A 26,806-nucleotide genomic window follows, 5' to 3' on the forward strand; every position below is an offset into this window, starting at 1 on the left:
TCTTCTCAAGCTAAATATTAAATCATCTTAACGTCGTCACAAAGCTGAAAACAGGGCGGTTTTAGCGGTTTTGATCATTTCTATCTACACATAGACATTAACCTGCAGACAGGTCAGTGGTAGTCTGTCTGGACTGAGTTCAGCACCATGGACAGAGACAATCTACTCTCCATGGGTTATTTACATTTTCCTTCATGGTTCCTGAAGGTGTCTCTTGTACTCCAGTTATAAATCCTCCTCATGCACAACCTGGCCTCCTCACACCTTTCTGACCTCCTGCATCGGCACATTCACACCAACCTCAGATCCGTGGCCTCCTCGCCCTTATTACCCTGTTCAAGCATCCCCATTGCTGCCCCCTCACTCTGGAGCTCTCGCCCTCCCAACACCTCAGATATTCTCCCTCACTCCCCTTTTTCAAGACTGCACTCAAGACTCACCCATTTAAATCTAAAGTTTTGTAATGTTATTGTCCTATCGTCCTTAATTTGCGTTGTTTTCATTGCTATTGCCTTTTCTTTTTTTACCATGTATAGTGCCTTTGATTGACAGCTTGGGACACTTAATAATTATTTGGATTTTATAATTGTATAATCATTTATAATGAGTGACCCATGCATAATTTAGCAAGTTTCTTGCTGCTATATTAATGTCCATAATTTGAAATACAGCTCTTTAAATGTATTGCAGTAAAATAAGAGACAATGGAGGCCTTTAAAATACCTCGAAGGTATTAAAACCCCCAGTGAAGGACGACGTGTATTAGTGTTGGAACGCGGCCCTGGCTGTCAGACGGCTCAACGGAGCCTGCGAACCCCGCCCATCCAAACCGAGCTCGCTCATTGGCCGAGCGCGCTTGTCCATCGCAGCCGTTTGACTCAGATCACGTGACGAGATGTTTTCGTTACTTCGCTTCCGCCTTCCCGTGTTTTTCTCGCCGTGTCATGTGGATGTTCTAGCTAATACCCGAACCCACTGACGGGGGCGACGCCATCATTAAAAACAACAACAACAGCAACAACAACAGCAGCGCCTCTCAGGACTTCCTCATTCTTCACCGGCGGAGACTCTTCTGCGAGGCCGCGTGACAGCGATGGAGGACGGGGAGCGGTCGCCGCTGCTGCCGGAGCAGCACGACGGCACCAACGGCAGCTCGCACGGATACACGGCGCAGAGTACGTCAGCCGGTCCCCCCCCACCCCCCACACCCACGGCCGGTTCCCCCCCCCCCCCCCCCCCCCCCCCAGCCGGTTCAGGTCTTGTTTCAAGCGGAATTTTGAGTGTTTTTATTGCGTATTTAAGTTGGAGAATATCGTCAACTTGTAAAGAAATGGTGAGCTCGCGCTAGGTTTAGGTCGCGTGCGAGCTAACGTTAGCTATAAATACAGAAGCTACAAAAACAAACGGGGAGATTTAGCTCGCGAAACACGTTTTATGTGTTTTTATATATATTATATATTGTAAGCAGAGGTATTTACTTGTTTACTGAAGTAAAAGTAAAAAGACAACAACTTTAAAACTGAATTAAATTAAAGTGTGTTCGTTTTATGAGCTAAATATACTCACACACGCGTTGTTTGTATGAGGTTTTGATGGATATCAGTGCTGCCTATGTTGCATTTTACTGCTGTAGATGTTCAAGATTGTGCTAATTTTAAATACTACTGCTCAGAAAACACTTCTTCCTCCAGTTCATGAGAAACATTAAAATAAAAATCTCCACATTTGGAGACAGGAAGGGTGTAAAAAAAGTAGAATCTGATGAGTAATGAATGAAGAAAAAAAGTGCAATATTTACCTCCTGATGTGTAGTGAAGTAAGAGTTTATAGGTCCTCAAGTAAAATAATTAGTGTAGAAGAGAAAAAGTACTTAATATACTTTTAGTAAGTCACGTGAAACTGAACTAAAATGTTCCGTTTGATGGAGGAGACCTGAGTCGTGGTGAGTTTGCATTGTGGACAAAAGGTCAAAGGTCAGCCATACTTTCTGTTTGTCTCAGCAAAACAGTTAGAAATTTGACTACAACATTTGCATTTATTATTATTATTATTGTCTCGGTTGATTTAATTGATTAGTTGGCTAATTAGCATTTATCAAACAAAAAAAACATTTGCGGTGAAATGTGACAATTTGACATTTTGTAGAGATAATTCAATTAATCAAAACAAAAAAATATATTTAAGCATTTACGTTAATCAATAACTAAAATAATCAGCCTTTGTACAACTTTAAGTATGTTAGTATTCCACCGTTACATCCGTTATATCCAGACTACCTCTCTGCTCTTTTAATCCTTATTTTCTCCTTGTGTCGTTTCCTAACAACTGAACTTAAATCGTCCTTTTTCGCACCCTTTGTCCTTCCTTCCTTTCATGAGTCACACTCGACAAAGTGTGTCCTTTGGGTGTTACACACACACTGATAATGTCACGATAACCGATGTAATTGATACTCGGTATTTGCTGAGCGACACGTGATCGTGTGTCGGCTGGAACGAGTTGCAGGTGGGAGGGCCGGGGGGGTTCGTTTGAGGACGCCAGTTTCCGTGACCGCGCCGCTCTAAAACAGACTTTTATTCGCGTTGATAATAGGCAGAATAAATCGATCGCGTTTACTTTTAAAAAGCACTTTTTTTTTCCTGGGTTCTGACCAATCTGTGTTGACCTTGAAGACGACCTTGTTAAGTTGTAAACGATCTCTCTCTCTCTCTCTCTCTCTGTGTGTGTCCAGCTCTGGCGCCGTTCCCCAGCTCGGTGGCCCCCGGCGAGGCTCCGCCCCCTTACTCGCCGCAGGGCAGCCCGGACAGCAGCAGCGCTCCCGTCATCAGCTGCCGGGTCTGCCAGAGCGCCATATCTGTGGAGGGCAAGACGCACCAGCACGTGGTGAAGTGCGGCATCTGCAACGAAGCCACGGTGAGCGGAGAACCGGACGTGATGCAGGAGGCACCTGCGGAACACTTCCTTTCACCTTTTTAACTAAAACAAAGATGCGGTTAAAAATACTTAAAAAAGTTTTATAAATACGATTTTTTTTCATCCATTGAAACACGTTTCTTTCTGCATCGCATGGTGAGCGTAGAAATTCTTTGTCTCGTATGTTTATACGTCTGTTATATGTGGTTATTTTTATGTTTGTCCTCGCTGCAGCAGCATTTTTGCATTTTATGTTAAAAATTTAATAAGAGATTTTAATTTTGTGAGCTTTTCACCGTGTTTTTACAAAAGCAGTCGGGAACCACGAAGCACCCGACTGAGTGATTCATGTCTCCAATTTCCTCTCTCGGGAAGTCTTTTCAAGAAATTCTGCCGATGAGCTTAAAAAAAAAAACTGAAGTGCTGAAAACTTTTTAACCTCTTTTCTCCTTTTTTGTTTCCCCTCCGTAGCCGATAAAGAACGCCCCCGTTGGAAAGAAGTACGTCCGCTGTCCGTGTAACTGTCTCCTGATCTGCAAAGTCACGTCGCAGAGGATCGCCTGCCCGAGGCCGTACTGGTGAGACGCACAAACGCCGAGCGGTTATTTAGGGGGGGGGGGGGGGCTCTTGGGGGTTTCTATGCCGAAGGAGACGTTCGTCCAAACGGCCTCTCGGCGAAAGTGCAGCTATTATTAGTGGTGTTATTTAATCTCTTTTATATCTACTCTTTAAACAAGATTTAAAGTGAGAGTAAAACTAAAAAGTGATAAATCGCAACTTCAGTATTATAATTAAATATATGAGGGTAACATTTTTACATTCTTGTGCCGCTGGTTTGAAAGTGGCAAATAAAAAACAACGTTAGATCTTTTTTCCGCGGTTTTAGCCGTGTTGCCGTTATTTTTGTACATCTCGGCTCTAAAGGTGCAATAATTTGCCACTTTTCTGATACCTTTTAAATACCTTTAAATCTGTTCCTAATTTAGGAAAAACAACCAATCGCGCGCCGGTCTTGTTTCTTACGCCGGTGAATGTGGGAGTTTGTTGTGTTTCTTGGTCTGAATTGCTTTTCTTCAATGTTGTTGTTTTTGTTGTTTGTTTGTTTGTTTTATGCCAGTAAACGCGTCATCAACCTGGGCCCGGTTCACATCGGCAGAGAGAGTCCTGAACCGCAGCATCAGCCCGTTGGCATCCGGATCATCTGTGGACACTGCTCCAATACATTCCTGGTAGGAGACACACACACACACACACACACACACACACAATGATGACATCATAACTGACGGTGCAGATTTCACTTCTTTCATTCGACGTTTCACTTCCTGTTTCCTCCTCCAGTGGACAGAGTTTTCGGACCGGACTCTGGCCCGATGTCCGCACTGCCGAAAAGTGTAAGAGCCTCGACGAATTCCCCTCGAAACGATTCCCACGAACAGTCGATCGGTTTCCGATTTCTTATTTAAAAACGTTGTGTTTTTTTCTAGCTCTTCTATTGGTCGGCGGTACCCGAGGAGGAGGAGCCTACTGTGCTTCCTGCTGTTTGTTGTCCTCGTCGCCTCCACTGCAGGACTTATGGTGTGTGTTTGCTAGTTTTTTAATTAATTATTCAGAGGAACTTCTAAACTGTCTTTATTTTGCTTTAGAAGGTTTTCGGTGATTAAAGTTTTTCTCTAGTTTTACCGGTTTACATTAAAAAAAAAAACACAAATAGGGCAACGCACCAGCGTCAAAACCTGTTTACCTCCTTTTTTTAACTTGAGTTAACTCGTCAACTCCAGACGAGCATCAATGTGTGTCTCGTGCTCTTGAAACCGGCTCCTCCGGACGTCTTTACGCCCCGAAACAGACTGAAATTCATCTTAAAGTTCAACCAAAGTATGAAAATGTTTCACGAAGTGAATCTGATCTTGAAAAGTGAATCTGATCTTGTTGCGTTCAGGTCGGCACGTGGAAACCCGCCCAGAACTCCAGAGGGATCTACGTCTCGTGGGCGCTGCTGATGGTGCTCGCTCTGTTCACCATGGCGAGAACCATCTACTGGAGGTGTCTGAAGATCAGCGACCCCATATCCAACGTCACGTAGAGAGAGAGAGGGTGAGAGAGAGAGAGAGAGAGAGAGAGAGGTAGGTGAGAGGGCAAGTGGATGAAGAGAAGGAAGGGAAAGAGTTGATAAACGTAGAGGAAGTGAACAAAAGATCCAGAGGAGACAAAGAGAGAGGAAGAGATGCATTTGAGATATAAAAAATGTAAAAAAAACTCCACATTCATGCCAGATTGGATTCACGTCGCCAATCGACCCATTGCTAAGCCCCGCCCCCATCCACCCCACACTTCTACTCCGCCAAGCTGTCCTAATTTTAAAGAGAAGCGGAAAAAAAGTGATGGTTTCGGATAGTTATCGGAGCCCCTGGTCGGAGCTGGCTGATGCTACGCTATGATTGGCCAGTCTGCGTTAGAGGGGCGGGACTTAGCAAAGGGTCGATTTGTTCCGCAACGTGTTTTGTTTTGTTTTTTTAATCACAAACTGTGCAGGGTTAAAAAAAGGAGGGTAGTGTGAGATAACGAGGGTCAAAGCTGGAGAACAAATGTGTTTAAATTATTAGTTTTTTTTGACCTGGTGGTCTAATGTGTCGTTTCAAAGCTGCTGTCAAATTCACACCGTTATAATGTCAACGGGCAATTATATGAAATCAGTGTTTCCTCCAGAGAAATCCAATAATGGCAAATAAAGAACAGTCGGAGGACGTTACGCTGTATAATCATACCAAAATGGAGGGAAATTAATAATGGATCCTAATCACGAATACCGAGTTCTTTGAGAAACGACACAAGCTTATTTTCTTGTAATTCTTTAAATGATTCAACCCATAGATGTTTCTATTCTCTCGATACTAGAAAATACAATAATGGACTCTTTTTGTAATTTAAATGTTGTTAAAAAAAAGCAAATATTGGTTTGAGATACGATGACCTCGTCCGTACGGTGACTTTGCAGCTACGGCCAGTTAGCTTAGCTTAGCATAACAACATGGAAACGTACAGTGACTTTGCAGCTACGGCCAGTTAGCTTAGCATAACAACATGGAAACGTACGATGACTTTGCAGTTACGGACAGTTAGCTTAGCATAACAACATGGAAACGTACGGTGACTTTGCAGCTTACGGCCAGTTAGCTTAGCATAACAACATGGAAACGTACGGTGACTTTGCAGCTTACGGCCAGTTAGCTTAGCATAACAACATGGAAACGTACGGTGACTTTGCAGTTACGGACAGTTAGCTTAGCATGACAACATGGAAACGGACGGTGACTTTGCAGTTACGGACAGTTAGCTTAGCATAACAACATGGAAACGTACGATGACTTTGCAGTTACGGACAGTTAGCTTAGCATAACAACATGGAAACGTACGATGACTTTGCAGTTACGGACAGTTAGCTTAGCATAACAACATGGAAACGTACGGTGACTTTGCAGCTTACGGCCAGTTAGCTTAGCATAACAACATGGAAACGTACGGTGACTTTGCAGTTACGGACAGTTAGCTTAGCATGACAACATGGAAACGTACGGTGACTTTGCAGTTACGGACAGTTAGCTTAGCATGACAACATGGCGACGGCTCACTATTTAAAATGTTGCATCTGATTTGTCTAAAAACTGAAGTGTAAAAATTCCACGTTGCGCTTTTTGGGGCATTATTAATGAGATAACATGACGAGGAAACGTCATCGACGGAGGATGCACATTAATTAATTGGTATTGATTCAGTGTGGCATTTTCTTTAAAAAATGGATATTTGATTTAACGTACTTTTTTTCTTCTTTCTTTTTTAATAATTCATATCAACGATCTCTTCATATTCCGCTGAACTTTTAAACAAAAACAAAAAAGTGCCGTTTTACGTTGTTTGGGTCACTCTGAGAAATGACTTCACGCGGACAGATTTAATGAAGTATCTCCTCTCTGTTTTTAATCGGCCTCTTGTCTTGTTTGAATCAAACTGAATTGACGAAGCAGCGAAACGTTGACGTGTAAATACTTGTGCATTATTTTCGGACTGTACAGAATTGTCAGAGCCCGTTGCTTCCCCCTTGTGGCTGAATTATGTAAGTACGCGCTGACTGTGAAACAACGTTGCACTACATTGTACCGATGTACTACTTACTGTATGTTTTTGTTGTTGTTTGTCTATTATTCCAGTGGGTGGATTGTGGTTTTCTTTTTTTTGTATATTGTGAAACAAAGTAATACTTTTAACAACGTCCTCTGGCTCAAATGTCTCTTATTTTCAATTTTATATATATATATATATATATATATATATATATATATATATATATATGTGTGTGTGTGTGTGTGTGTTTTTTTTGCAATTTCTGTTAATGAATTACTGAATATTTTGTGTTTGAAAAAAAAAAAAATTATATTCAACATATTAGTACCATGAGAGTGTTGAGAGTAAATGTTCTTTTTTTTTTTTTTTTCTTTTTTAAACATGAAGTTAACTCTTCGGTTAGCGCTGACTTAACTGACTTAATATTTTGAGGCTGTAAAACTTCAAAACAAATAATCACAATTGTTTGTAGTCTGCCAGCAGGTTAGAACGACTTAAAGCAAATGCTAATTATAGAGAATATTGTCATAGTTTTTTCCACTTTTCCAATAAATAGTATAATTTACATTATTTTAATTTTATTTTTAACGTGAACTTTAAATCACCTTTTTTTAAAAGGTGAAAATATGTTTGCAACATTCGTACGCCTTATTTTAATATGATTTATGTTGCTAAATGTGTAGAAGTAAAGCAAACTTTTCTTTGTATGCACTTACCACTGAGGACCACTAGAGGTCGCCATTCAGTCGGGCGAGAATGAGCGAGATCTTTTAATGACACACGTTCTTACTCCATATAATAACACTATTTCACATTAATGTTTTTGGTTCGCACAAACAAAGAGATTTAAAGATTTGTTCTTTAATTGTGAAGCTTTGACGTGTTTTAAACTAACTTAACTAACTGACTTGAGTGTCACATCTCTGCCAAAAGACACATTTTACTTTTAAGTCCGTTTTTAATTAGTTTAAAGGAAAATGTCGACGGCTTGAAAATATTTACTAAAAATCAAACACATTCTTTTTTACTTTGTTGAGTTTTCTTTTCTTTCTCAACTCAAAACATTTTGATGATATCAAAGTGCCACTCAACATTAAATTAGTAAATTTAGAAGTAATATTTTGAGTGGATCTGTCTCTCTCTCCTCTCTCTCTCTCTGTCTCTGTCTCTCTCTCTCTCTCTCTCTCTCCCCTCCTCTCCCTCCCCCTCTCCCTCCCTCCTTCCAGCTGCCCCCTCAGATAGAAGTGTGTTCTCTCAGTCTCTCTTCACTCTTCTGTTGAACATTGAAGGACTTGAAGGAGATCTGCTGACTTCCTTTTTTAATTCGTTTGTTTGTTTGTTTTTTGATTATTTATTTTTGTAGAACATTTATTTTTGGAATAAAAGAGCAAGAGAAAAGCACTCTCTTACATTTTGGGGGATTTCTCTTTTTGGATTTGGATGCTTCCCGACGAAAGAAATCCGACGTGTGTGTGTGTGTGTGTGTGTGTGTGTGTGTGTGTGTGTGTGTGTGTGAGAGATTAAAGCCATCAAGTAAAGGTGTGTGTGTGTGTGTCGTGTATATATGTGTGTGTGTACTTGTGGCCATGCTGGAGGAAAAGAAGGCCCGGGGTCCCCTGCAACACGCAGGTCACCCCAAAACGCAGAAGATCAGCAGCGTGGCCGCTGGTGAGACCACGCCCACCTCCGCCGGAGGCCACGCCCCCGGCCCTGCACGCCGGTAAGGACGGAGAAGTTTACTTTCAGTCTGTTATTAAGACACGTCGCGCTTTACTTACTTAACAACGCGGGCTGACCACGTGCTCGTCTGGCCGTGCGCGCCGTGCACGTGGTCACTGCAATTATCACGTGTGTGTGTGTGTGTGTGTGAGCGCGCATCTCATGCGTCTAAATCCAAAGCTTTAAAAGTTTTCTTTCACACACACACACACACACACACACGTCGCTGAATTTTGTCCGATGGCCTTGACAGGAACGGGTTTCTAGATTATTATTATTTTACTTATTTATTGATTAATCCAAGAGATGCTGCACCATTCAAACCAGTCACCGATGGCTGTAACCAAGGGCAACAGGATCTGCTCCACAACCTTACAACTTCACCTCAGGAAGGAAACCAATAAGATGCAACAGTTGGTCCTCGAATCGTTTAAGGACATGGTTACTCATTTTATTGACCAGACAATTAATCGATTCCTTTGAAAAGTAACGAGCAGACGTATCGGCAATGAAAAGAATTGTTAGTTTTACCCCTAAAAACAAATCCTTCGAATAGAAAGTCATATTTTCTGATCACTTGACTTAAAAAAAACATTTATTTAAATCATTAAGTCATCATTGTTTCATCGGTCCTGAGCTGTTAATTCCCCCCCAAAAAAGCTTTTAATAGTTTTCCTCGAACAGCCCGGTGTGTGTGTGTGTGTGTGTGTGTGTGTGTGTGTGTGTGTGTATATGTGTGTGTGTGTGTGAGCTGTGAAATAGCTCCGGTCTGAAGTGAGGCTTTGCTCTGAGCTCGTTGTCACTATGGATTTAGGCGTGTTTACAGAGCGTGTAAATCTGATTTACCTCCACGTCCTCGTGGTCTCTATTCTCAGTTTTTCATCACACACACACACACACACACACACACACACACACACACACACACACACACACACACACACACACACACACACACACACACACACACACACACACACACACACACACACACACACACACACACACACACACACACAGGGGTTTTGGGGGGTTTCTATTCGGCCTGTCGTCTATATTTGAGCTTCTCGTTTGGACCTCCGGTCGTCTCCTCTCGGTCCGTCTCGGTGGCTGAAGTTCTGGAGTCCTTTTGAGTCCTCCAAGGGGGGTTTTGTCTCGTTGCTTTAAATAAGAGAATAAAAAAGAGGAAATACCTTGTCTGTAACTCCAGAACCACACGGTTCTGATCTCGTACCACAGCCCAGTGAGGGAATGACGCATGCGCACATTTTAACTGAATTCTCAGAGAAAAGTCCGATTTAAGCGCGTTCTCCATCTCGGGGTGTCGGGGGCTCGACGGTACTGGTTGCCGTCGGCGACCATTCGGAGAAATCGTCAACCGATCGTTGGCCTTTGGTTGCCATCTTCATCAAACACACCCTAAAATAAACACATTTTTGGCGTCTTTGAGCTGGATGGAAACACACAAAAAGCTGTCTTAAACCGTTTAAAAAGTTAGCGTTGAGCCCTTTGGTGCCATTAAACTATTGATGATGATGATGATGATGATGATGATGATGATGATGATGATCCATCGTTATCATGAGCTTTGAATGATACAGTCTTAATTAGTAGTGGACGTCAGTGTGAGGAAACACTGTGTGAGGTTAACGGGCACCTTCAGCTCAAAAACAGGCTGACCTTGACACACACACACACACACACACACACACACACACACAATACGACCAAACACCTCGTAAATGTCTGAGAGGGTTTCGATGTTTACAACGTGACAGGTGTGTGTGTGTGTGTGTGTGTGTGAGGAAGAGAGAACAGGGGGATTTAAAGGTGCAGCTGCTGCTTCACCTCCATCTCTCCACCCTTTAATGCCTTCTTCGGCCGGCGTCCTGTTGACCTCCAGTCTCGCTGGTTTTACTGGTCCCACCGCTTCAGGCCATCCAGTGAACTGGGTTTGTGGTTTATGAAGCCTTTGAGTTGTTGGGCAACATCTTGGAATACGGCCTTCGCCATCTCGGCTTTTATTTTTTAGTTACGGTATTTGGACTGCGGAGAAGTGACGCCGTATACGTCTCCGGTGCCCGCCGCGACCTGTCAATCACGGCGAGCCCCGCCCCTAAAGCATACTCTGCTTTATGGTCCGTGGATTACTTTGATTAACCAACAACCCCAACGACTCTCGGCAAGTCACACCAAAACAATCCAGATTGATGAATAGCAAAACAAGAGGAAAATGTGTTGTTTTTGTTTGTTTTTTGGGGGTGAACTGTCACTTTAAATCAGGACAGGTGTTTCTTTGGGATTGGCTCACTTTGTATCGTGTGTGTGTGTGTGTGTGTGTGTGTGTGTGTGTGTGTGTGTGAGAGAGAGATTAAAAAGGGAGAAGGCAGAAAGACAGGGACAAGAGAAAATGAGACTCATCTTAAAGTTAGAGTCCATCTACCCGACCGAGCAAATTATTTTAGTCTCCTAAAAAAAGAGACACACACACACACACACACAGCCGAGAAGTGATGATGTAACTCGAATTAGACACGATGAGGTATCGCTGTCGCCGTCAGCTGTCCGTCTCGTTCGGGGAGACGATGTTTCTACAGATTCCACATTTGCACGTGAAGTAAATGAGCAAATGGATTCATTTAAAGTTACGTGACACTTAGAGGAAACATTCGTTTAACTTGTTAAAACCCTTAAATTACAAAACAAAACAGAGCAAAATACCTTGTACACTAAACTAGACTTTATATGTATTAATAGATCAATATAAATTGATAAATGTTCAGTAATCATCACAGGATTGTACTGGAGGGCACTGGACCGTACTTAAAATCATAAAGTACCATGTCAGTACAACACACACACACACACACACACACACACACACACACACTTGTGGTGCTGAGTGACTACATCTCTCAGTTTGAGCCGGCCCGGGATTTATTTTCATCAGCGCTCATTTCACCCTCGTGATAACTGCTCTTCACACACACACACACACACACACACACACACACACACACTAGGAAGCCGGAACAGTGTGTAGACAAATTGAATGAAACACGAGCCGGGCCGGCTCATAGAAATGTCTCGGCCCCCCTCCCTAGTTTTAATAACTAATGGGGAATATTTTATTTTATTATAATTTCTTAACAATTAGGATGAACATGATTATTTCTGCCCCTGCACAAGAAGCTCAGATGTTGGATTAAATACTTATCTTATTGAATGACCTCAAAACCATATAACAAGCAGGCAGAAGCTTATATATATATATATATATATATATATATATATATATATATATATATATATATATATATATATGAGAAGATATTCTTAAAATGAAAAGATTTATGAATATTATGTAAGTAATAAAAGTAAAACAGAAGTTAACATCTGCTTTAAACAGATTAACCCGTCGTCCCCTTTTCCTTCGCCTCCTTTAATACATCCATTAAATAAAATTTAAAAAATCTGTCAAGGCGTATTAAATTAAAGTCTCCGAGGAGAGATTTATGACCCCGACATGTGCGGCCGCGGGTTGGGTCCGGTGTGGGTTACCGGGGTGCCTGATGGCTGACACCCAACTGTCTGTCGCCGGGCGGAACTCTGAGGGGCTGCAGGGGGTCACATGACCTGGAGGCTGTGAGGCCAGGTCATGTGGTCAGGAGAGAGAATGCAGCTTTAACACATGAAGCATAGACTTCTATACAACCAGAGGAGTCGCCCCCTGGTGGTCAGGAGAGAGAATACAGCTTTAACACATGAAGCATAGACTTCTATAAAACCAGAGGAGTCGCCCCCTGGTGGTCAGGGGAGAGAATGCAGCTTTAACACATGAAGCATAGACTTCTATACAACCAGGAGTCTCCCCCTGGTGGTCAGGAGAAAGAATGCAGCTTTACCACATGAAGCATAGACTTCTATACAACCAGAGGAGTCGCCCCCTGGTGGTCAGCAGAGAGAAAGCAGCTTTAACACATGAAGCATAGACTTCTATACAACCAGAGGAGTCGCCCCCTGGTGGCCATTAGAGAGAAAGCAGCTTTAAGGCATTAAAGGCAACCAGTGTGCTTAGCAGCATCTTGACAGCCATCCTGTAAAACATTCCTCGGTCATCTCCCCTGCCCAGCTTTTCATTTTGCCAAGTTAAGGAAATAGGAGCCATGTTTCTTCTTTTTTTTATGGAACGATCGCCCCGGGTCGAAGACGGATACTAATTTGAGATTTCGCATTCCTTGTCGAACTTGGCGGCGGCCGCCGGCCCGTCGTCACTGATCTGGGGTCAGGTTACCTGGAGTCAGAAGTGATATCATTGGGGAGGCTCTGACCTCGTGTTATTGGGCGTGGAGGTTAGATGCTGCACATTCATGTGGGGACACGGATGAGCAGTGTTGTGCTACTTGTACGCTAGTTCGGTATCTTCATTGTATGTCAATAAATACACCTCACAGAGAAATGTCAGATTAATGTCATCAATTACATATATTATTACTTATTTTTTATCTCCTTCCATCTCTCTAGATTACAATGAAATAATAATAAGAGGTCAAATTACATTTCGGATTAATTTAACTGGGATACGTCTCACATATTGGTATCCTTGACTTGATCCGGAAGTATTGATATTACATAATATTCCCCTTCGGTCTTTTACTAATATCTGATGTTTCTGGATTAATAGCCGGATTAATTGTATACGTTTTTAATTGTACTTCTTTATAGCCTGTTGGCTAGTTTCAATCTATCATTGCATCATAGTGGAGTAAAAAGTACAATATCTACCTGAGATGTAGTGCAGTGAATACTAATATATTGTGACTTTAGAATAAAAAGTACAATATTTAACTCTTAGATGGGGGACAATTATAATGTAGCAGAAAATGAAAATGCTCAAGTGAAGCGCAAGTACCTCAAAAGTGTACTTTTATTATATTATATTAATATATATATATATATTATTCCACTGGGAGTCAAAGATGCACTGTATTTCAAAGGTTTTTAAGGGGAAGAAAGCAAATAATAACATGTTATGTGCACTTATGAGTATGCTCTTGTATACATATATGTGTGTGTGTGATTGTGTGTGTGTGCGTGTTTCTTTATGGTGAGGTCACCGCCACGAGCCTCTGTCAGGGTAGCGATGACAACCTAAAATAACTATCTTTTGGCTCAAGCTTACACACACACTCCTACACACACACTCCTACACACACACACACACACATACACACACACAGGGCCGGAGCTCCGCCAGTCAGCTGTTGTGTCGTGGTCAGGCGTTAAGCCCTGAGAGGATAAAGGGGATATATTATTAATTTGAGGCAATCCCCAACTGAGAAAGATCCTTTAATGAAAATAGTCATCGCCTCATTTTGATAAACTGTTGATTCAGCAGTTTTTATTATGAAAGACTAACGGCTTGTATGCCTATAATAAATGCATTACCTGCATTTCTGTGAGAATAGCGCCGCACTGTGGCAGAATAATGTTAATACACTTATTATTATGCTTTTAACGCCCTTCTTTATTTAATGATGACATTACATATCTGTTTTATATATTAAGTGTTTCGTATGAACTTGTGTAAAATTACAATGTATTTCATTTAGATGGTCTTGGTTTACACATAGTAACGGATTATTACACAACACGACTTGTGAAACCTAAATCTATGGACAAGAAGTTATGTAACAATGATAAAGTGTTAAAAATACAACTACTATATTCTCATAAATATCATCCTAAATGACAAACAACAATTCAGGTCAGTATCTTCAAAATAAAAGAGCCTAAATTGTCATCATTCAAGAATACATTACAAACAAACAGTTACATTATAGTTCTTCTCAACTATATTTTGGAAGCCAATATTGCACGTTTTACACCTAGTATGCAGGTACACATAATCAATACTTAATATTGATAATTATAATGAGAATTGTTTATTCAGAATTATTTATTTGCTAAGTTCTTTGCACATACAAGGAATTTGACGAGGTAAAAGGTGCATAATAATAATAACAAAGAATAAACCAAGACAAATAATAAAAACATAATTTGAATTAAGATAAATATGAAAAACAACTATTTATATATATATATATATATATATATATATATATTCATGATCAATACGTATATTGCACATACAAGAAATTTGACAAGGTGCATAATAATAAACAAAGAATAAAACAATACAAATAATAATAATAATTTAAAGATAGGAATAGGAAAAACTATTTATATATATACATATATATATGTATATACACATATATATATAATATACATATATTTATATATTGATATCATATATGTATAATCAATATATATATATTTGTATTTACTAAAGTAAGATTTTAAACGCGGGACCTTGACGTTACTTCGACTTGTAAAGTCCGTGCTTTTACTCTGAAGGCTCGACACCAAAACCGGAAGTGTCCGCCATAGAGAAACGGCTTCGTCCAAGGAGTTCCTGCCCGTTGTTTTTCCCGAAGATGAGTCACAGCGCACCGGAGACGTGAACTATCCCCAAATAACGGAAGGTATGCGGCAACAAAAACACCACGCCGCGCGCCCACACTCGGCGTTTAACGGCCGAAGCGCGTGTCAAAGCGCGTGTTTGTATCCGGGGCCCTCGTGAGAAGTGCTCCGTTTAGGGCCTGCTAGCAGGAGCTCGCGAGGCCAGCTGAGCCATGTTAGCTCTCTTTTGGGCCAGAATTCAAGGGGCTGAAGAGCACCGGTGTGTTTATAACGTCATATAAAAGGCTGCGACGACGTTCGTTTATCAAATGTGCATAAAAAAAGCGAGGTAAACAATGTGTTATTTCAGTTTAAATCACTCTTTTATCATCTCCCGATGTTGAGCCTCTACTCTCATCCCAATTACCTGTAATGCGTCTCGAGGGTCGAGGAGGCTTGCCGGAGGAGCCGTGAGCGGAGGAGACACCGGCGTGTCCTTCGCAGAAGGGTTTTCGGCACACGTAAACAAACAAAAGCCGCGCGACACCTAAGATGGACCCAAAGGTTACGGTTACTTTTTGTGTCCGTTTTTGGGGACGTTGACCCGATGCTTGTGTTTTCATACTGACTGTTTACGCTCCTCTTGTCTGCCTTCTGAGACGCGAGGAGTTGAGGAAAGAGGAAGTGACGAGGCTCACAATCGGGAAATGAGAAAGAGGCCCTTAGTAGTTATTGCAGAGGCATGAAATAAAGTTAGAAGTAAACATAATGGGATTCATGCTGAAGTCTTAAAACATGCATTATCTCCACTGACCACCAGGGGGCGACTCCTCTGGTTGTATAGAAGTCTATGCTTCGTGTGTTAAAGCTGCATTCTCTCTCCTGACCACCAGGGGGCGACTCCTCTGGTTGTATAGAAGTCTATGCTTCGTGTGTTAAAGCTGCATTCTCTCTCCTGACCACCAGGGGGCGACTCCTCTGGTTGTATAGAAGTCTATGCTTCGTGTGTTAAAGCTGCATTCTCTTTCCTGACCACCAGGGGGTGACTCCTCTGGTTGTATAGATTTCTATGCTTTGTGTGTTAAAGCTGCATTATCTCCACTGACCACCAGGGGGCGGCGATTCTGGTTGTATAGAAGTCTATATAAATGACTCTACTTCTCTTTATTTATTCCCTCAGTAAACATTGTAAACATGAGTTTATGGTCTCAATCTCTAGTTTCAAGTCTTCTTCAATACAGCGTGATGTTCATTTAATAGATTATGGTCCATTTAGAGTAAAATAGACCATATTTCAGTATGATTTAGGGCAGGCTTACTGTGATTGACAGGTCGCTGCCGCAACCAGAGCCTATTACGGCGTCTCTTCAGCGCTCCTCCACATTGTAAATATAGTAACTTCCGTTCATTGGTTGCAAAAAGTCTGGATGGTGACGGCAAAATCTGCGAACTTAAGGCTTCTTAGCGGCAGTCCACAAACCAACGGGTGATGTCACTGTGACTACGTCCACTTCTTATATGCGGTCTATGGGTGGGAGGGAATCTCCCAGAAACTAGCGAGACAAAGATACATAACTATGGTGAAGTGGTTCAAACATTTGACATAGGCCGTCAGTCTGTGAAGAACCCCAAAAGAGTCCAGACAAAGGGTTGATTAGAAGATACATCCATAATGTTTAAAAAAAATACACCGGCATACCCATCCTGATATAATGGGCTAAAGTTGGCCAAAGCATTGTGTGTTTGTTTGCCAATTGACGTGTGTGATGTTGCCCCTTGCTGTGAAAGTGCTGCTTCCCTCAACTTTGACTTGGAAAACACAGGGGTATCACAGATATACCTTTGGAATGGCTGCTGTTGTCCTATTCCAGAGGCGGGGGGGGCGGGACTCTTGGATCTGGTGCTGCCACTGGCCCCCAAACAGATGTTAGGCTTAGTTTCTATAACCAGTGTGATATAGCTTCTTCAGAGTTAAGAACAAAATCTGAGTGGGAACGATTGCATGAGAAACAGTCGAAAATTCAACGTTCATGTTACGGAACAATCTACGAAGAATGTGCATTTGCATAAGTTTGATAGGATGATATTTTGTTCCAGCAAATATTGAGCCAGAATGAACTTCCTGCTAAATTCTGCATTTCTTCTTCTGCATTACCACCCCAGCTGCTTCTTTGGATGCTGCTTTAGAGGCGTACTTAAAGTCAGTCCGAACGTGGCCTAAGTTCCACGTCCACAGTACAACGTTTCTGTTTAGAAATGCCGATCTTTTTGTTTTATGCACAAGTGTCCACACTACTCCGGAAGTTTAAGAGCACCGAAAAGGAAGGAGTTTGAAATTGCTTTCCTGAAACTTTTGAAAACGATGAGACGTAGACCGGGTGACGTAGACCGGGTGACGTAGACCGGGTGACGTAGACTGGTGACGTAGACTGGTGACGTAGACCGTTGACGTTCACTACTTGAGTTCTCGTCAGTCATGACGTGTCGGACAATATCCAAAGCCACGGTATTGGTATTGGGACTGAAAAAGTTAGTCTGTCTGTTTTTAAGTGTATAGATGAAGATCTTTAGAATCAAGCCATACCTTTTTATTATTGAGTTCTATAATACTATTATTTTCTCTAACTTCCTGGTTAACCGGAGTGTTAATAGTGTTCCATTGATTTATACATTACCAGCATTGAGTGCAATGTTTTAAGGGTTGTCTTAATTCCTTCATTATCATTATGATCTGTCACCTCCTGAAATGGAAATTGCGGTTCTGGTCTGTTACATTTTCCAATGTGAATTGTCTGCTGGTGCCAGTCTCCAATCCACTGTTTCCACCAGAGATAAACATGGGGGGGGAACAAATAAATGAGTTTGTGTCTGTTCTGGATGTGACCTTGTTTTCTATCATCTATGTTGTGTTGCCTTTGCCTCTGTTCTTTCTTGCCAGTGAAGACTCTGAAGTGAAATAGACTGAATTTATGCGTGTCCAGAGTCTGTCCAGCACCAGAGTGGACGACTCGAGACGAGACCATCCAGATGATGAATTTAACCCATCCGAGATGCTGAAGTTCAATCCCATCCAATAACCCCATCCTTTGTTTGTTTTTTTGTTGTTGTTTTTGTTCTTCACTTTTCAGCTTGGCATTGCTATCGGAGAGCTGTGCCTCTTGTCCCGCTCCACGGCCCCTAACAAGCCCCTTACTCGGAGGGCTCCTGCTCGGCCAGCAGGCTGCCTCCTTGCGGCTGGCTCAACTTAAAGCCCAGCTAGCAGTGACGCAGATAAACAATGCTCTCGCTGTTGGCAGCCGAGCCGCAACCTTGACCTCCAACTCGCTCGCTGCCTACATACCCACAACACCCCACTCCCCGACTGCAGCGGCCATCAATCTCCTTAACCTCCTGAAGATCGCAAACACCATGTCCAATCCCCAGTACAACCCCTATGCTCCTGGGAACCAAAGAGCCACTCAGGGTCAGTATGGACTCTCCAGTGGACAGGTAGGGAGGGACCCTCGGATGGCACCGGCTCACCTTGGACCTGGGTCCAGCTTCGGCTCCTCTGGAACTTCTTCAGTGACTTCTGCCAACTCCGGGGGAATGCCTCCCTTGCTGCTGCCTCAGTCGATGGGCTACAGGCCTCCTGAACAAAATAGGACTATGATGGACGAGAACATTGAGAGGTCTATAGACATGCATATTAGTAGAGCCAGAGAGGAGGCCGGGCTTCTTGGCAAACCGTTGCATCAGCCGATTGACTCTCGATTTACGAGCACTCAAAGGGAGTGTCTCTCCTCAACCACAGGGATGGTCTCCTACCCTCAACCAATGTCCTCGACCTCTGCCTCTCTCGGACATAGATACCCGGGGGTTGAAAGTGGCAGTGGCTCCTCGGACTGGTCATCCAACTATGTAAGGCCCACTGCAGCTGAACCCTCCAAGTTTTATTCACCGCCTGCTTCGTCTAACTATTCAAGCGATGTTGATGGAAGGTTTATTGGCTCCAGTGAAAGAGAGCGTGATATGCCGTCCATTCCAGGGTTGGGTGATTTTGACAGTCCGTTGTCGGTCAAGCTTGCGGCCCTTACAGAGGCCAGTCAACACAAGTACACCTCTGAATCGGCTTCTAATATCCTTTTGCATTTTGGACTTGAAAAAGAGGACTTGGAACATCTCATCTCGTACCCCGAGGAGCAGATCACCCCCGCTAACCTGCCGTTCATCTTGCGGCAAATCCGCATTGAGAAGACCAAGAGGGCTACGACCGCGGCTCAGTCGAAACCCTGCCCCGAACCCCAACAGGCCAGAATGGGTCAATCGGGAGGGGTGGGGATGCGCCAAGAAGAGATTTCCTCGGCTGTTCGCCAGCTGAGTAATGTCATTGACTATGGGCATACAGGCAAATATACCGGAGGGGCTGCGGACGAGATCGCAAGGACCAGTGGCAGTAGAGATACCAGTGGTGGCAGTGGAAGTATGTTGCCGATGGACACTTACAGTAGTAGCAGACAAGGGCTACAACAACTGCAAAAAACAGAGGTGAAAAGCGGCGCCTCTGGTTTTTCTCGTGACCATGCGGGTTCCGTGTCCAGTTTCAGCTCTCTGCACAGTTCCACACTGGGCTTTGTGGCTGCCCCGGGCAATGATCCGACTAAACGATTACAAACCCCAAATGTCGCCAACCCTTTCTATCTGAAAGACACGGACATCCGAGTCAAGCCTGCAGCCTCCAAACCCGTTTCTTTGAAACAACCGGAGCCAGATCGCCATTCGAAAGCGAAAATCCCACCACCCTCGAATCTGTACCGTAATGTACATCCCGGCAGACCTGGCCTGGTGCTCATTGACAGTAATTACACCAGGGGCAATAAGAACCAGAGTAAAAAACCCGGGCAAGGGTCAACCGTTGCCGAGCAGATGAAAACGCAGCAGCAGCCGGTGCAGCAGATTCAGAAGCAGCCAGCGCAGCAGACACAGCAGGCGCAGAAGCAGCCAGTGCCGCAGCAGCAGCCGGTGCAGCAGCCGGTTCAGCAGCAGCTACCAAATCAAGTGACGCAGCCGGCATCACAAGCCATGTGGCCTGCGTTTTTTCCTCCCGCAAAATCGGTTCCCCCTCCACCTCACATGCCCAACGTCCACGATGCCATGCAACGTCCGATGTTCCTCGATGGTCCTCGGCACGCCGTCGGTCCTCCAGCTGTGCTGCCAATCCCGGATCTGATGGACCTCATCCATCTGACGCCGTCGTCTTCGGCAAAGGCTGCAGGCTCCAAGCACCTGCCGACGGCGGCCATGATGCATGATTATGCCGCGGCCTCGCCGAGAATCTTTCCACATACCTGTTGTCTGTGTAGCAGAGAATGTCTTCAGATGCAGGTGAGTGAAAGTCTGCACTCTGTTTTCTCTCTCTCCCTATTTTTGTAAATGGTGGGCGATTTATACCAATATCTAGAATTTCCGTTCTTTTTTTTTTCATTCTGAAATATTTATTTTACTTTTTCGGGAAACTGATGGATTACAGGCGATACTTTCAAGCCGATGTGAATAACAAGTTATTATCTGATTTGGATGTACTTTAAACAACGTTTTTTTGTTTTTTTAAATTTTTTTAACCAAAACGCGCCACGGATGGAGGTCACAACTGTTTTTGGTTATCTGTAATTCAAGTTCACAGTGTTTGATTTTGACTGACTTAAAACTCTTGTTAGTACATCATTGTCGGATAAAAATCATTAAAAAGAAAGTAATTGGTACAAGACTATTACCTTTTACAGAGACTAATGACTGTAGCATAATTTGATTAAACGACATTGTTGAAAATGGAGCCGAGTCCTGAGAAGACCTGACCAGCAAGAATCCACCCGAGGAACGAGTGAGGAGGACGGAAGAGGACCGTTTCCCTTCTGGTTTTCCCCCCCCATCTTGTATATTCCCTTAAAATATTATGAAACGGTTGTATAGAGATGCTCTGAGGCCTATACTGATGGTGGATATTGACTTGATACTGACTCAATTGGCTATTGTTGACAATCTGATGTTGGATACCATTTATTTTTATGACTAACGTTTCAGTATATCTATAAAACTACAATAAACAAACTTAGGAAAGCGATGTTTAGGTCAAGCCTGACTTTTATTTAAAATAAAGGATCCCAATCCCCTCCGGACAACTCGTTATTCAAGCGTTGGTATTCATCGACCAATATCCAACGCCAAGATATTGGTATTCGGATCAACTGCATCCCCTAGTAATTTGTATCTTTTTCTTTCTTTCTTCTTACTGTTGTAACTATCATTAATGCATTTTGTTACCTGCATTAATTTAATATCCAACCGTGGATATGCATTTTTGTAATATCGGTGTATATGGAATGCTATTGTGGAGCCAATCTCCCTTTTTGTGTCCCAACGATATTCCATCCACAATCATCCACCTGAAGTCACCAGCATCACACACACACACACACACACACACTCAGCATTCAGCTCGAGACATCGCATTTAAAATTTTGTCCAATAAACAAACCAAAAAAAACAGAGAACCACAAGCCCCGCCCCCTTTCCGGTTTCCACATCTTCCTGCCGACTCCAGCGGTCTCGCCTGTGCTTGTTTGCCCTGATCCTGATACCTGACCGTGACCTCTGAGATGACCTTCAACGTACTTAAGGGGACTGAAGAACCCGACTTTGCACCGTCAAGAACCCAAAGAAGAACTCTTCATTGTGATTGCTTGCTACTGGCGCTCCTATGTTTTGTCATGTTTCATGATTAATGAATTGTTGACCACACGTCTGCTGTAATTATGAAGGAAAAAGACCACGTGATGCTTGTGTTCACGTGTATTTCTCACTACTCTATTTTAAATGAAAGCCACGGCGAGTGTCACAGCTCTTCACTCGGGGCTCAAGGTGGTTCTGGTCCCTCAGATGACGCTGTTGAAGAAACCAGATTTTTTTTTAAAAGACTTATCAACTCTCATCGCCACAAACTGTGAACCGGAGCAGAGAAATCGAACTGGACACTCGGGAGACTCAACAGTTTCTTTATTGCTGCTGTAACGTTGAATAAAAAAAAGATATCTGTTGTCAGACAATCAAAAGAAACGAGTTAATAACTGATAGCGGGATGAGGAGGAGGCCTTTCTAACGCTGTGCTTGTTGTTCCGACCACTAGGATTGGATCTCCCACCAGAACACCAGCCTCCACCTCGAGAACTGCAAATTCCTCCGAATACAGTCAGTTCTTCTTTTACTTTTTTGATAATCATTGCAATTCTTGGGGAATGCCAGAATACTAGACCACGGTGTGGGGAAAAAGGTGGTTCTAAGACTGTAACCCTAAAGGCCCCTAAAGCACCGTAACATCCTGCAGAAGTTGTAGCGAGTATCTCGAAGGGTCTTCCTTGAACCCGTATTGTTAGGCCCTTCTGTCAGGGGTTTATGTTTGGTTCTTCAAGGTACCTCCACTCTGCAGAACCCGTACTGTTAAGACCTTCTGTCAGGGGTTTATGTTTGGTTCTTCAAGGTACCTCCACTCTGCAGAACCCGTACTGTTAAGACCTTCTGTCAGGGGTTTATGTTTGGTTCTTCAAGGTACCTCCACTCTGCAGAACCCGTACTGTTAAGACCTTCTGTCAGGGGTTTATGTTTGGTTCTTCAAGGTACCTCCACTCTGCAGAACCCGTACTGTTAAGACCTTCTGTCAGGGGTTTATGTTTGGTTCTTCAAGGTACCTCCACTCTGCAGAACCCGTACTGTTAAGACCTTCTGTCAGGGGTTCATGTTTGGTTCTTCAAGGTACCTCCACTCTGCAGAACCCGTACTGTTAGGCCCTTCTGTCAGGGGTTCATGTTTGGTTCTTCAAGGTACCTCCACTCTGCAGAACCCGTACTGTTAGGCCCTTCTGTCAGGGGTTCATGTTTGGTTCTTCAAGGTACCTCCACTCTGCAGAACCCGTACTGTTAGGCCCTTCTGTCAGGGGTTCATGTTTGGTTCTTCAAGGTACCTCCACTCTGCAGAACCCGTACTGTTCCTCGATGCCATCTGATTAGAAGCATTACTCTACGCTGTTGTTAAATCGGTGTGTTTCATTTGTTCGTGTGAACAGATACCCGCTTTGGGATGGAGAGATTGAACTCAGGTAAGTGTGATACGCTTGGCCGACACACACACACACACTCAAAATGTTGCCCAATTCAGGGTTAAAATGCATCCACTCAGTTGATTTATGGAAACCGTTGCTCTCCCGTTGTTTCACATCCGTTGCGTTCTCCAGGGCTGCAGGTAAAGGTGCCACGCCCTCGACCTCTTCACAGGCCTCCCAGCGCCGTCAGAAAGCCAGACATGCAAGCCGCTCCAGCTCGCCGAGCCCCCGCCGGTACCGCCGATCGCGGTCGCCGTACAACAGAGGCACTCGCAGGTCTGTGATGCATACGCTCTTAAAAAAATTGCGGCATTATAACCTGTTTGGATTTGTAAATCACCCCTTGAGGAATCTCTCGAACTATGCTAATCATTAGCTTCGATCTGTCCTCTCGCCAGGTCCCGGTCCCGTTCTAGTTCTAATTCCCCGTGGTACGCCCGCACGACCCTCATGGGCCAGCGGTCGCTATCGAGGAGCCCCGACAGACGATCCTCGCCGCGGAGGAGGGACGACAGGCGGTCGCCGTCGAGGTGGAGCGTCGAGCTGCGGTCGCCGTCGAGGAGGCGCAACGAGAGGCGGTCGTCGTCGAGGAGACGCGACGAGAGGCGATCGTCGTCGAGGAGACGCGACGAGAGGCGGTCGTCCAAACGAAAGCAGAGCAGCACAGAGAACCTGGTTAAGAAGCTAATGGAAACATCAGGTTTGAACATTTTAACGACTTGACGCCACGTTTAAAGACTTACAGTGTGTGTGTGTGTGTGTGTGTGTGTGTGTGTGTGTGTGTGTGTGTGTGTGTGTGTGTGTGTGTGTGTGTGTGTGTGTGTGTACCTGCGTCCATTGAAGCGCAGTGTGCATGTTCTGAATGACACTTTAGCGACCACCAAACGCCGCTCTCGTCTGTTTTTTCCATCTTCGTACCTCTAGCGGTCCAGTCTCTGTCCAAACAGTCTGACCTGGAGACCGTGGTTAAAACTCTGGCTCCGGCCTTGATGGCCGAGCTCGCCAAGATGAAGTCCTCGTCGTCCTCCTCCTCCTCCTCTGCCGCCGCCGCCGCCGCCGGAGGAGGAGGAGGAGGAGGAAAGCCCTCCTCGTCTTCTCCCTCGTCCTCGAAAGCAAAGAAGGCGTCGTCCAAAAGGCATAGGAGCGCATCTCGCAGGCCCCAGGTGTGTGTGTGTGTGTGTCTGTGTGTAACATTTTGATCAAAGAAAATGATACTATGTTGCTCCATCACTGTGTTGGAGAGGACATGATAGGAATGCTCTGTGTTGCGACTGCAGGTGGAAATTAGCTTCTTGTCCCCTGATGTAAATAGACTTTTTATTTTATTTTTTTTATAAATAACCCAGATGCATTATATTTAGTCTATAAAGTTTGTATTTTCCTCTCTCTTTGCTCAGTATGATGAACTGCAGCCGAACGAGGTGAAACTGGGGCAGATCGCTAGTCACGTGTCTCACGACGGGGTGACGGCCGCTGTGGCGGCCTTCGGAAAAACCACGTCGGTCATCCTGTTCCGGTCCAGACATGCGGTACGTCGTGGGCTTGTATTTGATAATGCTTTGGCCCCCGTTTCATGGTATTCGAGATGTAGCGCCGCTGGCTAAATGTTTTGCGTGCTTGTGTGTGTGTGTGTGTGTGTGTGTGTGTAGGCACTCGTAAGATTTGAGAACGAGGAAGACGCAAAGAAATTGAACAGCCTGCAGAGCCTCGATGTGAATGGACATCTCATCACCGTGGGCAGATACAAGGTAGCACACTTTATGTCTTTATGTATCACACTTTAATTTCATTACTTTACGTTTTTTTGTAACGTTATTAATGGTGAAATGTAGTCTCGTTGTTGTTTACTGCGTGCATCGTCGATGCCACTTGTTATATGTTCTGTCCACTAGGAAAAAAAAGCTTTCTTACTTTAATGTAACAGGTCAATTGATCTGTGATTTCCCTTTGACAGGTTGAGTCTTGTGAGGAAGAGGGAGGCAAAACAAAGGTAAATATTTCCTGCTTTTAGCTGCAGTTTCTCCAAATTCTTCTTCTTCTTTGCTGTTTTCGGGACATTTTTGGACGAAAAAAAGGCAGAGAATTGCTATCATTGAACACGGAGCGGCTCCAACACTACGATTTTACTATGCTCAACATACATTTATATTCAAGTATCTTAATTTCTTTTGTTTTCCAGGAGGCTAAGGAGCAAAAGAATTCCACCGACAAGTAAGAAATGTTCTTTTTAACAGCGCTGATCTTTGTTTTTGGCAATATATTTATGTGGGGACATTTCTGGGACTTTTTAAGGGAAATTTGAGTAAAAGTCCAACCGTTGACTTTCTACCTTGAATCCGACGTGATCGGATTCTTTTGTTCACAGGTCCACGTCCAGCGCGTCCACGCCTCAAACCGTGTCCTCGAGAAAGGCCCTTCTCCCGACGCCTCCTCTGCTTCTGCATCCTGAAGCCAAAACGGCTCCGGTTCCAAAAAATAAAAGTTCCTTGGCCAAGCCGATGAATAAAATGGAGAAGACGGGAAAGCCGCCTGTTAAGGGACCGGTGAAGAAGGCCCCCGTGAAGAAAAAAGCTTCACCGGGATCCAAGTCCACGACGACTAAGGTGGATCTAAAGGAGTCTGAAAAGAAAAAAGCTTCACCAGGATCCAAGTCCACGACTCCTCAGGTGGATCTAAAGGAGTCTGAAAAGAAAAAAGCTTCACCAGGATCCAAGTCCACGACTCCTCAGGTGGATCTAAAGGAGTCTGAAAAGAAAAAAGCTTCACCAGGATCCAAGTCCACGACTCCTCAGGTGGATCTAAAGGAATCTGAAAAGAAAAAAGCTTCACCGGGATCCAAGTCCACGACTCCTCAGGTGGATCTAAAGGAATCTGAAAAGAAAAAAGCTTCTCCAGGATCAGAGTCCACGATACCTCAGGTGGATCTAAAGGAGTCTGAAAAGAAAAAAGCTTCACCGGGATCCAAGTCCACGACTCCTCAGGTGGATCTAAAGGAATCTGAAAAGAAAAAAGCTTCACCGGGATCCAAGTCCACGACTCCTCAGGTGGATCTAAAGGAATCTGAAAAGAAAAAAGCTTCTCCAGGATCAGAGTCCACGATACCTCAGGTGGATCTAAAGGAATCTGAAAAGAAAAAAGCTTCTCCAGGATCAGAGTCCACGATACCTCAGGTGGATCTAAAGGAGTCTGAAAAGAAAAAAGCTTCACCGGGATCCAAGTCCACGACTCCTCAGGTGGATCTAAAGGAGTCTGAAAAGAAAAAAGCTTCACCGGGATCCAAGTCCACGACTCCTCAGGTGGATCTAAAGGAATCTGAAAAGAAAAAAGCTTCTCCAGGATCAGAGTCCACGATTCCTCAGGTGGATCTAAAGGAATCTGAAAATGAAAAAGCTTCTCCAGGATCAGAGTCCACGATTCCTCAGGTGGATCTAAAGGAATCTGAAAATGAAAAAGCTT

General features: G+C 43.8%; 2 protein-coding genes across 2 annotated transcripts in view; both read left to right on the forward strand.

Annotated features, from left to right (window-relative positions):
- The first annotated feature begins 887 nt into the window (after positions 1–887).
- LOC117747576 (type I phosphatidylinositol 4,5-bisphosphate 4-phosphatase-B-like) lies at positions 888–7,185 on the forward strand. The gene is made up of 7 exons (XM_034556934.1): positions 888–1,175; positions 2,732–2,913; positions 3,385–3,491; positions 4,031–4,142; positions 4,255–4,307; positions 4,401–4,491; positions 4,856–7,185. The coding sequence occupies exons 1-7, from the start codon at positions 1,094–1,096 to the stop codon at positions 4,997–4,999; spliced, it is 771 nt and encodes a 256-aa protein (XP_034412825.1). The 5' UTR covers positions 888–1,093; the 3' UTR covers positions 5,000–7,185.
- A 7,984-nt stretch (positions 7,186–15,169) lies between these two features.
- The window catches only part of LOC117748105, a 29,093-nt gene continuing 17,456 nt past the window's right edge, over positions 15,170–26,806 (forward strand). The window contains exons 1-12 of the mRNA XM_034557730.1: positions 15,170–15,302; positions 18,348–20,583; positions 22,382–22,443; positions 23,315–23,347; positions 23,483–23,626; positions 23,749–24,050; positions 24,275–24,513; positions 24,748–24,879; positions 25,000–25,098; positions 25,305–25,340; positions 25,530–25,561; positions 25,716–26,806. The exon at positions 25,716–26,806 is cut by the window's right edge and continues 1,032 nt beyond it. Of these exons, the coding sequence (XP_034413621.1) occupies positions 18,628–20,583; positions 22,382–22,443; positions 23,315–23,347; positions 23,483–23,626; positions 23,749–24,050; positions 24,275–24,513; positions 24,748–24,879; positions 25,000–25,098; positions 25,305–25,340; positions 25,530–25,561; positions 25,716–26,806 (4,126 nt within the window). The 5' untranslated portion in view covers positions 15,170–15,302; positions 18,348–18,627. The remainder of the gene's footprint in view (positions 15,303–18,347; positions 20,584–22,381; positions 22,444–23,314; positions 23,348–23,482; positions 23,627–23,748; positions 24,051–24,274; positions 24,514–24,747; positions 24,880–24,999; positions 25,099–25,304; positions 25,341–25,529; positions 25,562–25,715) is intronic.

Source organism: Cyclopterus lumpus, chromosome 18, assembly GCF_009769545.1.
Source record: "Cyclopterus lumpus isolate fCycLum1 chromosome 18, fCycLum1.pri, whole genome shotgun sequence".
NCBI lineage: Eukaryota > Metazoa > Chordata > Actinopteri > Perciformes > Cyclopteridae > Cyclopterus > Cyclopterus lumpus.